General features: G+C 42.5%; 1 protein-coding gene across 1 annotated transcript in view; it reads right to left on the bottom strand.

Annotated features, from left to right (window-relative positions):
- The window catches only part of KIF20B (kinesin family member 20B), a 195,013-nt gene that overhangs the window by 47,199 nt on the left and 135,418 nt on the right, over positions 1-12,396 (bottom strand). Inside the window, exons 20-22 of the mRNA XM_069753484.1 lie at positions 4,208-5,306; positions 3,415-3,553; positions 1,362-1,484 (exon numbers count right to left, since the gene is read on the bottom strand). Of these exons, the coding sequence (XP_069609585.1) occupies positions 1,362-1,484; positions 3,415-3,553; positions 4,208-5,306 (1,361 nt within the window). The remainder of the gene's footprint in view (positions 1-1,361; positions 1,485-3,414; positions 3,554-4,207; positions 5,307-12,396) is intronic.

Consider the following 12,396-nt stretch of genomic DNA (forward strand, 5'->3'; position numbering starts at 1 on the left):
CGGACAGTGGACACGCACCCTTACTCTTCCGACCCGAGTATAAGAGCAGCCGGCCCAGTCTGTGTACTCTGTTCCAATCTCGCTCAGATTTACATTACTGTGACTGCACCCTTACAATGACCGGTAACAACTCTGTATACAGGATACATCCTTCACAATACGCGATGTCATTGCTGTTCTCTCCTTCCTTTCCTCTAATACAAGAGATGGAGTTGGACACTTAATTGTGGCTCTGTACATATGCATCTCCAGGAACATCAGGCATTAGAGCCTAAAAAAAAGTCCAAGTTGCTGGTGTGAAGGTTGCAAAATTATATTTTATATAGATTGTGATGTGAGAAATCTGAAGTGTTTATGCCAGTATACTGGAATAAAACACATTGAATAGATGCAAAGTTTTTGCCCAACTACAACTTTTGTAGTCATTTTCATGCCCATTTGGGATAGCTACACCAAAATGGGCTGGGCAGGAGCTGGGGTGGGATAAGGCGTGGTTACAATCCCCTGACAAAATTTTCAAAAGTGGCAACATTTCTTACACTAGTCCCTGACTGGAGTAACATTTTAGTCGATGCACACACGACTGATAAAGATGCGCCACATTAATTACGGTAAGTGGAATGCGTCCCCTAAGGCTACTTTCACACTAGCGTCGGAATTCGGCCCGTCGCATTGCGTTGGGCCGAGATTCCGACGCTAGCGTTGTTAGCGGCGCACAACGGGTGCAGCGGATGCATTCTCCGGCGCATCCGCTGCCCCATTGTGAGGTGCGAGGAGGTGGGGGCGGAGTTCCGGCCGCGCATGCGCGGTCGGAAAAAGCGGTCCGTCTGGAGCAAAAAACGTTACATTTAACGTTTTTTGCTCCCGGCGGTCCGCCACAACACGGCGCAACCGTCGCGACGTGTGTTAATACGTCGCAATGCGTCGGTAATGTTACTCTATGGGGCAAAAACGCATCCTGCAAACAACTTTGCAGGATGCGTTTTTTCCCCTAAACGACGCATTGCGACGTATTAAAAAAAAAAACGCCAGTGTGAAAGTACCCTTAATGAATTCAATACATTTTATTTCTGCATGCCTATCATTAGGGCTGGTGTACCCCAATCCTAACGAATTGTGGCTACAGAGTAGTACTATGCCTGGGATAAAGAAAAATGTAGTTTGGCAACCTTGAGATCACTACCAACTTTTGCTTTTGTCTATAGAAAAGCGGTTGTTTAGAGCCTTGGAATGTGTTTGACAGGTAAGAATTATATGACCTGGTATATGGCGCAGAAGAACTTTGAATATGCTGAATCAGCAACCGTACAATGACAGATATAACATGCTCAAAGAAAGGATTCACAAAGCTTCATAAGAACCTTGCTAAGTTGCTGAATTGTCCTCTGCTTTAGTTCCAGCTCAGAAGACATCTGCTTCTTCAATGTCTCGTATTCATTCATTTTGTTAGTTAGAGTCTTCTTCTCTTCACGCATTGCAGAAATCTGAAAAACATAAAAAAGGATTAAAAGTATTGTCTACAGCATTAATGTACCACGCATTACTGAATCAGAGAACCCTTTCTCCACCACTTTGCTCCTTTGAAAGTGGGGTGTCCTAATGACCAAAAATGTCTGATTCATTACACTTAGCACTATTTATTATCATAGCACCATTTATTCCATGGCGCTTTACATGTAAGGAGGGGTATACATAATAAAAACAAGTACAATAATCTTAAACAATACAAGTCATAACTGGTACAGGAGGAGAGAGGACCCTGCCCGCGAGGGCTCACAATCTACAAGGGATGGGTAAGGATATAGTAGGCGAGGGTAGAGCTGGTTGTGCAGTGGCTTAGTCGACTGGTGGTTATTGCAGGCTGTAGGCTTGTCAGAAGAGGTAGGTCTTCTACTTCCTTTTGAAGGTTTCCATAGTAGGCAAAAGTCTGATATTTTGGGGTAGAGAGTTCCACAGAAGGGGAGATGCACAGGAGAAATCAGAGAACAGCGATATTATCAAAGCTGCAACAAGCCGCCCAGTAAGGGACATCACACAGGAATTACACAACAAAAACCTGGCGGCAGACTGCCTTCAAACTCGGGCGATCCAAATGTGTTTTTCAAACAGATAACACTTTAGGAAAATGGTGGTGATGTTTTTCCTAAAACGTCTTTTTAAAGTCTTTGTCCCGTGCTTTTTTTTTTCTTTTTAACCTTTACGTATAATATTGTAAGCAGTCTCCAAGCAGAAGTTTGGAGTGCAGTGAGGGAGTGGGCTGTGTCTTCTGGTCAGTATCATCTTATGCCACTTATTTATTTTTATGGTTTCTCTACTATTTGGGATATCCTGATATATTGCCCGATAATATACTGGGCTATTAATTGTTTTATTTATACTTTATATTGAAAGTGGCTTTGATTAATGGTATTGGATTTATCACTACCATATAGTGCACTGCAACCATTAAAAACCCCTTTTTTTCTTGTATACTTTATTTAATTATTTTTGTACTATGCACTTTACAGTTAATTAATATTATATAGTGCAATATATAGTTGCATAAGTCCAGGGTACCGTTGATTAGCTGCTCTATTGTGGCACTGTGCTTTTTATAAATATGAATTTGTCGCATTATATATGCTAGGTGCTAATCAATTATTTCTATTCTATCTTTGACCAGTCCACAAACCCATTCCCTATATATTACTTTTCATAGATATTACATATATACTTTTTCATGAATAAATTGTTTGTTTTTATTTTTCGTCTCCAGTATGTTGTACATGCTTTTTAATTATATTGTTGTACAATCATGTAGTGTTATGTTTTATTAAATAAAAATTATATGTTGATATATTGCCTTTTGGATACTCTCTTTTGGGTTTCCAAGCAGAAAGAATGGACCAGTCACTTTTAACCGCTTTGCATCTTTGGAAACTTGAAAGGGTTAAGAAACACCAAGGGAAAGAACATATGCACCGCAAGTCATTTTACACAGCAGTGCATACGTTCACTATTTTTAGGGTTTTTTAACGCCTTTTCAAGTGCATATACCATTACTATGAAAACATAAAAAGGACTACAATGGAGCTGTAGACAAAAAAAAAAAAAAAGTAGGACTTTTTTAAAATCTATTCTGTATGAGCCTACATTACATATTGGAGCAATACAAAAATGAAGCTGCCAAGATGAAATTGTGGACTTACAACTAGTAATCCAATCATGGACTTACCATTTAAAGTCTAAATGCACTTTCACATTTATTTTAAACCATTTTATCGAAGGTCAACTCCCATCAATAAAAAGGAATCAGGAATTCAATAGTGAATGTAGAGTGATGCATATCGCCAAATATTAAAGGGAGTTTGTGACTCTGCAAATGTTCTAAACTCTAAACTTTATGTTAGTATTACTCCTAATACCGTCACTCACCTCTTTTTCCACCTGCTGCATTTGCTTTTTGGCATCAGCCAGTTTATCCTTTAGCTCTATGTAGTCCTCCTCTTTTCTCTGCAGGTCCAACTGTGCTGTTTTCAATTGAATGTCTTTTTGTAAAAGTTCTTCCTTTAACCTTAATCACAATAAAAAGAAAAAGTCAAAAAGGAAAAACAAAAAAAAAAAAAAAAACAACTGCTTACGTTCTGCAGAAAAAGATCAATACTTGGCGGTTTGTTAGTGGCGCGCCGGCAATAGTCCCCGGAAGGGGAAGGTAGATGGCCGAGTTCCCGCAGCTCCAGCCGGGCACCCCCGATGGAGGATATAATGACAGGTTATAGAAGGAGCGCAGGATAAAGGACTCTGACACCAGGTTAAGTTGAGCTACTACGCGTTTCAATGGCATACACCGTGGACAATGTCCACCTGAAGACGGTGCATGCCGTTGAAACACGTAGTGGCTCAACTTAACCTGGTGTCAGAGTCCTTTATCCTGCGCTCCTAGGACCGGCTTTGTCTTCTATAACCTACGTTCTGCAGAAGACAGATACAAGTCGGCGTGGAGTCTTTTACCAGAAGATCCGTCATACTTACAAAAAACATATTTCTTATTATCTCATTCAAAGTCTCGTTCCTGTTAGATTGAATGAGAGAACTTCATTTGACTTCAAAAATCAATACGTAATTTACAAGAAATAAAAGAAAGTTTTGGCCAGAACTAAATCCCTCCCTGGAACTAAAGGATGAAAATCAAGCAACCTTGACACAGCTCTGCTGTCAGTAGACTTACAGTGCAATCTCTCCCACTGACTCCTTCACTTGCTTCTGCCTCTTGTCCGCCGTCGTTTCTGCAGCTGTTCGTTCTTCCCGCACCGCTCTAATCTTTTGTCCCAATTCACTCTTCTCATCATTGAGTTTCTTCTGGTTCTCTTCACAACCCATGTGTTCTGCCTGGAGTTCTGCCAAGCGTTTCTCCAGTGTTTCAATTGCAACAGATTTTTCTTTGATTTCGTCTTCCAGGCTGCTAAGCTTTTCAGATTTCTCTTTGTAAGAATCCACAAGGAGTCGCAGGTCCTTTATCTGTTGGCTATGTGATAATAACTGATTCTTATAGTCAATTTCTTGCATTTTAAAGCTTTCCAAATGCATCATTGTTTCTGACAATTGTTCTCTAAGCTGTACAATAAGTTCATCTTTTTCTTTGAGAACAGAGACTTGGGAAGACGCGTCGCTCTCTTTCTCTTTTTGCAGTACGCTCATTTCGCGTTTCAGGTCATCAAGCTGTTTTTCAAACTGTAGTAACCGCTTGTTCTTTTTAGAGGATTCTTGAAGAACATCTTGACATTTTTTCCAGAGACCTTCTATGGCATTATAAAAAGCACTCTCCCGTCCAGATGGCATTTTTTCCACTTGACTTTCAATCTGCCCAAGGTTCCTGGTTGGCTCTTCCATTAGATCGGTAAGATTAGAAAACTCCATCCCACCAGAGCCTGGACCAGGATCAGTCTTGCCAAAGTCTTCTAACTTACTTTGAATAGTTTTGATCTGACAAACCTTGTTGGCAATGTTTAATTGGTTCTGATCCACCTCCTGCTTCAGCATATTAATAGTTTCTTCCATGCTCAGCGTCAGACCTTTTTGTATTTGCAATTCAGAGACCAAGCTTTTATTTTTCGATTCCAAGTCTATCAACTTCTGTTCATATCCAGCGAGCTGTTTTTCCAATTCCGCAACAGACTGAGCAAGTTTCACCATTTGAACTTTATAATTTTCATTCTCCACTTTAATATCTTCCAATTCACGCAATATGGGGCTTTCATCTCTGTTCCGCAGGGCATCTTTATGCTTTTCCTCACTTTTTATCCGATTGTCATTCGGGTCAACAAAACCTAAAAAGAGCAAGGTAGAGCTTGGTTAAAGAATCACAATAAAGTAGAACTAAATTAAAATCAATTTTTATGAATTTTATTATAATGTACGTGGTTGAGAGCAACTCTAAAAATTTATTTTGAACCCTAATGAAATCCATGTTCTAAGAAAGGAAAAATGAGTTTTATACAATTTGTTGTTTTTTACTAGCCATACACTGTTCGAGAGCCAACTCCCCACAGCTGCCCCGGTCTTAGGGTATGTGCACACAATCAGTTAAGGCTGCTGGTTGGACGATGCGTACTTGGGCAGCGTCCAAATGTTATAGCATGGTGGTTGGGATTTCAAGAAACCCCATGCCCATAAAGGGTCCAGAGTCGCCAGCAGCTCATCTGCAGAGGCGCACATGTGGCGCCTCTCTCCAGACCGCAGCATGTCTATTTAACTTGCAGAGACATGAGCCTCCAAAAGATAATTTTCACCTGTACAATGTATTGGAAGCAGTGAATCCGCCCGGTTAAATGAACACATTCAGACCGCACTCCACAGACTGATAGAATACAGAAACTTTTCTTTTCCTCTCCATGTTCGAGAAAAACTGATCAATTCCAATTAGAATAATTTGACCATTTTTCTTGGATGTTGAGAAACTGGTGAAAGACCCACCTTTAGATAAAGGGAGCAAGAGTTTTATAGCATGAAACTACATGCCCATGGGAGCCACAGCATAACAATTATCACAGCTTTATATTTTAAGAGGACCTGTATCTAGGTCAAAAGTTGCAAGTTTTTGCTCTTATTTTATTTCCACTGTTCAAGTAACATATTGGATTTTATTTTTTACAAACCGACCATATAATCTATATATATAATTGCCTAAGGGTTTTTCCGTCTGTCTGTCTGTCTGTCCTGGAAATCCCGCCTCTCTGATTGGTCGAGGCCGCCAGGCCTCGACCAATCAGCGACGGGCACAGCATGGCGACGATGATGTCATAAAGGTTGCCTCGACCAATCAGCGACGGGCACAGTCTGCCGCGAATTCACCTCGACCAATCAGCGACGGGCACAGTATCAACGTAGATGTCATAATGGTTGCCATGGCGACGATGTCATAAAGGTTGCCTCGACCAATCAGCGATGGGCACAGTCTGCTGCGAATTCTGGAATCATCATTGTCCATATACTACGGGGACATGCATATTCTAGAATACCCGATGCGTTAGAATCGGGCCACAATCTAATTTCAGATATAAAGGCCCTTTTATTAAGTGCTAATTGTTAAAAACAGAAACCAGATATTTGGAGCTCTGACGGATTAAACAGAAAAAAAAGGGATTGTCTGAGGAAGGACAACAACGCAAAGAAGAAACGCATAGTATGAGTTACTCCTTGATCCACAGACTGTTCAATAGCTAGTGACGTCATACAGTCTGAGGCGGATTGCTTGATTTGGACTGTGGTTAGCCTGTTGCAGCGCTACCTGCCGGAGTGTTGCACGGAGCCACTTCTATCGACAACTACTACAATGACAAAATCAGAAAAGTAGAATCTTTTTCTTCACTGATTGAAATATTAGTTGACCGCAATATTCAGTGGTTTGCAAGAGAATTCACCCCCTTGGCATTTTCCGTATTTCTACCTCACTAGTTAGAATCTCATTTTTTTATATATATTTTTTTAAAGGTTTGCCGCAGTTCATGTAAAACAAAATGACTACACCTGTGAACATTTGGTTTTTCTTTTTATTGTGAAGCAAACAACAAATAGGGCACAATAACTTCAATGTGCATAACGATTCACGCTCTAAAGTCAGTACTTTGTAAGGCTTTCTTTTGCAGCAATTACAGATGCAAGTCGCTTTGAATAAGTCTCTATGAGCTTTCAGCATCTTGCCACTAGGATATATTGATGACATCCTCAACATATGGGCAGGGGATCGCAAGTCCTTTGAGTCCTTCATTAGCTATCTCAACTCTAACGAGATAGGCCTCTTTAGTCATGAGATCGGGGGAGGTGGGGGGGTGGAGGGCAAGCATTACATTCCTAGATATAAACATCTCCAGGGAAAAGGATGGATGTTCCATGTCTTCCAATAGCCTACATAAATGGGAGAGCCATCAATCGCCCCAACTAAAGAGCGGTATTCCAAAAAGGACAGTTCCTCTGGGTCAGAAGGAACTGTTCCTCTTGGAGGGACTTTCAGTCCGGGTCTAATGATCTGGGGGAGAGATTCCATGACAGGGGTGACTCTGAAGGGATCATTAAGTCAGCATACCATCATGCAATGGGAGTGGAGACACCATCCCTATTGATTTTCAAAGTAGAACCTGACCATAACCCCCTAACAAGACTGATTGGGACCGATGATGACCAGTCATCAAAAGTTATAGATGTCCTAAAATGACATTGGGGCATATTAACAGCTGACCCGGATATATGTAACTTTGTCTCCCCTAAACCACTGACTTATAGGAGGGAAAAATCGATTAAAGATTTTGTGGTCCAGTCACTATTATTATAGTGCCTTTTATTTCATCATGGCGCTTTACATGTGAAAAGGGGTATACATAAAAAATACAAGTACAATAATCTTAAACAACAGAAGTCACACCTGGTACAGGAGGAGAGAGTACACTGCCCACGAGTACTCAATCTGTAAGGGATGGATGATACAGTAGGTGAGGATAGAGCTGGTCGTGCAGCGGTTTGGTAGATCGGTGGTTACTGCAGGTTGTAGGCTTGTCGAAGAGGTAGGTGTTCAGGTTCCTTTTGAAAGTTTCCATGGAAGGCGAGCATCTCATATGTTGGGGTAGAGAGTTCCAGAGTAGGGGGGATGCGCGGGAGAAATCTTGTGATTGTGGTAAGAGGAGGTAAGAGGGGAGTAGAGGAGATTTTGTGAAGAGGTTGCGTGCAGGTAAGTACCGGGAGACTTGGTCAGGAGACAGGTTGTGGATGGCTTTGTATGTCATGGCTGGGGTTTGAACTGGAGTCTCTGAGTAATGGGGAGCCAGTGAAGGAATTGACAAAGGGGAGATTCCAGGGAATAGCGGGGGAATAAGTGGATTAGTCGATCAGCAAAGTTTAAAATAGATTTGAGGGGTTCAAGAGTGTTAGAAGGGAGGTCACAGAGCAGGAGATTGTAGCAGTCAAGGCGGGAGATGATGAGTTCATGTACAAGGGTATTTGCAGATTCTTGGTTGAGGAATGGACGGATCCGTGAAATATTTTTGAGTTGAAGTCAACAGGAAGTACGAAGGGCTTTGAGTTGTGGTCTGAAGGAGAGATCAGAGTAAAGTATTACCCCCAAGCCAGCGAGATTATGGGCCTGGGGAGAGTAAGCAACAATTTACTTTAATGAATAGGTCAGTTGGAAGGAGGGGTCAAGGGGACTCTGCTGCAGAATAGATCTACTGGCCCTTTCAGATGTGGTAGCTGCAGCTTCTACCAATTTGTCTCTCCGTCGAAAAGTTTTACTAGCACTAGTACAACAAGGATTTACAGCATTAGATGCTCTGCAAATTGTAAGACCTCAGGAGTGGTGTATCTCTGCTACTATACTTTCTCCATGGACTACGCTGGTAATACTAAACGTGATCTACATGCACACATTGGCAAACACCTCGGGGACTTGAGGCACTGCAGAGATACACCACTGGCACTCATGTGAACCTCATACCTGGGGGCATGTTGGCTGCATTTCCTTTTGTGTGATGGAGGTCATCCAACCATCCGTCAGAAAAGGCGACTGGGACAAGAAGATGCTTCAAAGAGAAGCAAGGTGGATTTACTGGATGGAATCAATGAGCCCAAAAGGACTTCACGGACAGTGAAACTTTTAAACCTTTAGCTGAATCCACTCCTATACATGAATATTTGTTGTCCAGGACTGTTCTTACATTTTGGCTTGGGAAGAGCCATTCTGTATAGTCTTGGGCCATCTATTATGATGATTTTATTATTGAATTATGACTTTTTCCACTCTCAGTGGTGTACTTGTACTCTTGATTGATGCAACTAGGATTATCATAGCAATTTTAAGGATTGATACTTACATGTGTAATATTTTTGGATGTGGTATTCTACAACTTGGAATATTAAGAGGCTGTTTGTGGGATATATTATTGTCCCATGACCATCTTTTTTATGTCCTAATAGTGAATACAAATTTTCTGTTCTTATCTTGCTAATTTACGATCTGCTGGGCATATTTGCGTTCCAGGGACGTAAATGCCGCCCAGATGAAAACGCAACTTGCGGTCCATGTACGTCATTTTCGGGGAATATCTGGATACATGTCCTGGAGGCACGTTCGGAGGTTGACAGCTCTGTATACGCCATTTCAATTATGCGTTCCACAGACGTAATTTCCAGCAGCGTACCATTCTGATAGCGCAGTGTAAATACCACATAATACAGGAAGGTATTCTCTATTTAAATGGCAGTACCTAACTGAATACTACAGACCTCATTGTCCGATTAATATGGAGATATATTATTGTCTCCCACGTGTGAACCCTGCCAGATACAGGGTGAACCACGTCGAGACATTTAATATCTAATAAGGGACTTCCAATCCTTGATTTTGATTTTCTATGATCAACCATATTATTGGGCATGGTTATGCAGATCCTGGATTGTGGGACTTGTGGAATATTGAGAAAATAGAATTACACTTACCGGTAATTGGGTTTCTAAGACCCTCCACGACACCACACAGGAGGTTGCCTCCCCATTCTAATTAGGGACATTAAACAAGAGGTTTAAATAGCCCTCCCCCTTTCCTCAGTTCCCAGTTTTTTCAGGACCACACAGAATGAATACTTGAGTTTTCTGTTTACACCAGGGGTGGGGAACCTTAGGCCCCAGGGCTATTTAGGTCCCTCAATTACCTATTATCAAGTCCACTATCAAATTCTCAGGGACCGCATTCTTAAGGTACCGTCACACTCAGCGACGCTGCAGCGATATAGACAACAAGCCGATCGCTGGAGCGTCGCTGTTTAGGTCGCTGTAGAGACGTCAAACACGGCAACTCCAGAACGATGCAGGAGCGATCCAGTGACGTAACGGCGAATCACTTATCGTTCTCGCTGGTTGTTAGCTCCATGTAAAACATTGCTGGCATTGTTGCTTTTGATGTCAAACATGACGATACACGCCGACCTGACGACGAAATAAAGTTCTGGACTTCTAGCTACGACCAGCGATGGCACAGCGGGATCCAGATCGCTGCTGCGTGTCAAACACAACGAGATCGCTATCCAGGATGCTGCAACGTAACGGATGGTTGTCGTTCTCGTTGCAAAGTTGCTGAGTGTGACGGTACCTTTAGGCAGGGAGCTGTATTTTGATTACACCAGCTCATTAATTTCTTCTTGCCCTGTTAGCACACACACAGTGTGCAATACTGAACATTGAAGGGCACGCAATGAAAGATTATGTCCTGAAAACAGTGCCAGAGTCAGGATGTACTTTGTGGGCGAAGTTTATATGGCCCCCGAAGGATGGTATATATATCCAAATGGCCCTGCGGAAAAAAAAAAAAAAAAAAAAAAAAAAAAAAAAAAAAGATTCCCCCAAACCTGATTTACACTAAGGAATCCAATGAACATAACTTATGGGGGGAGAGGGGGAGACACTGGGTATTTCCTGTGCTGTCTTGGCAGGTCTTAGAAACCCAATTACTGGTAAGTGTAATTCTATTTTCTCGAATCCTCCATGACAGCACACAGGAGAAATACCAAAGCCTGCAGGACTTTCCTGCCAAAAGCTAGATCTCTTAGGGTACCGTCACACAGTGGCACTTTTGATCGCTACGACGGTACGATTCGTGACGTTCCAGTGATATCCATACGATATCGCTGTGTCTGACACGCAGCAGCGATCAGGGATCCTGCTGAGAATCGTACGTCGTAGCAGATCGTTTGGAACTTTCTTTCGTCGCTGGATCTCCCCCGCTGTCATCGCTAGATCGGTGTGTGTGACACCGATCTAGCGATGCGTTCGCTTGTAACCAGGGTAAACATCGGGTTACTAAGCGCAGGACCACGCTTAGTAACCCGATGTTTACCCTGGTTACCAGCGTAAATGTAAAAAAAAAAAAAAAACAAAAACAAAAAACAGTACATACTTACATTCCGGTGTCCGTCAGGTCCCTTGCCGTCTGCTTCCCGCACTCACTGACTGCCGGCCGTAAAGTGAAAGCAGAGCACAGCGGTGACGTCACCGCTGTGCTGTGCTTTCACTTTACGGCCGGCAGTCAGTGAGTGCGGGAAGCAGATGGCAAGGGACAGACACCGGAATGTAAGTATGTACTGTTTGTTTTTTACGCTGGTAACCAGGGTAAACATCGGGTTACTAAGCGCGGTCCTGCGCTTAGTAACCCGATGTTTACCCTGGTTACCCGGGGACCTCGGCATCGTTGGTCGCTGGAGAGCTGTCTGTGTGACAGCTCTCCAGCGACCACACTACGACTTACCAACGATCACGGTCAGGTCGTATCGCTGGTCGTGATGGTAGGTAAATCGTATAGTGTGACGGTACCCTTAGAGACAATCTAATCTGTAGTGTAGGTGTGGACAGAGGACCAGGTAGCAGCTCTGCAAATCTGCTCCATGGATGCATTGGCCCTTTCTGCCCAGGAGTCGGCGACAGCTCTTGCCTATAGAAATCAAGACCTATCTCCTCCTGAATCCCTAAAAGTGTCCATGATTGTTTTTTTTTTTTATCCAATTCGCCGAAGCTTTTGGAGGCTTTCTTTCCCTTGTTTGGACCACCATATTGGACAAAAAGATTCTGATCTCTCCTCCAAGGTTTTGTTTGATTCAAGTAAAAGAGAACAGTTCGTCGAACATCCAGAGAATGGAAGCCTGGTTCTCTCTCGTTCTTTGAATGGTCACAGAAGGAGGGTAGAATTATTTATTGGGACCTGTGGAAGTCAGATGACACTTTTTGGTAAAAAAGACGGGTCTAGGCGGATTATTATTCTGTTGTCCAGAATTCTTAAATAAGGCCTGAATCTCACCCACCCCTCTCGCTGTTGTAATGTCTACAAGTAGTGCCGCTTTCCAGGATAGTTTGTCTATCTGGATCTGGTCAATAGGTTGGAAC

The sequence above is a fragment of the Ranitomeya imitator genome, chromosome 2 (assembly GCF_032444005.1).
Source record: "Ranitomeya imitator isolate aRanImi1 chromosome 2, aRanImi1.pri, whole genome shotgun sequence".
Classification (NCBI taxonomy): domain Eukaryota; kingdom Metazoa; phylum Chordata; class Amphibia; order Anura; family Dendrobatidae; genus Ranitomeya; species Ranitomeya imitator.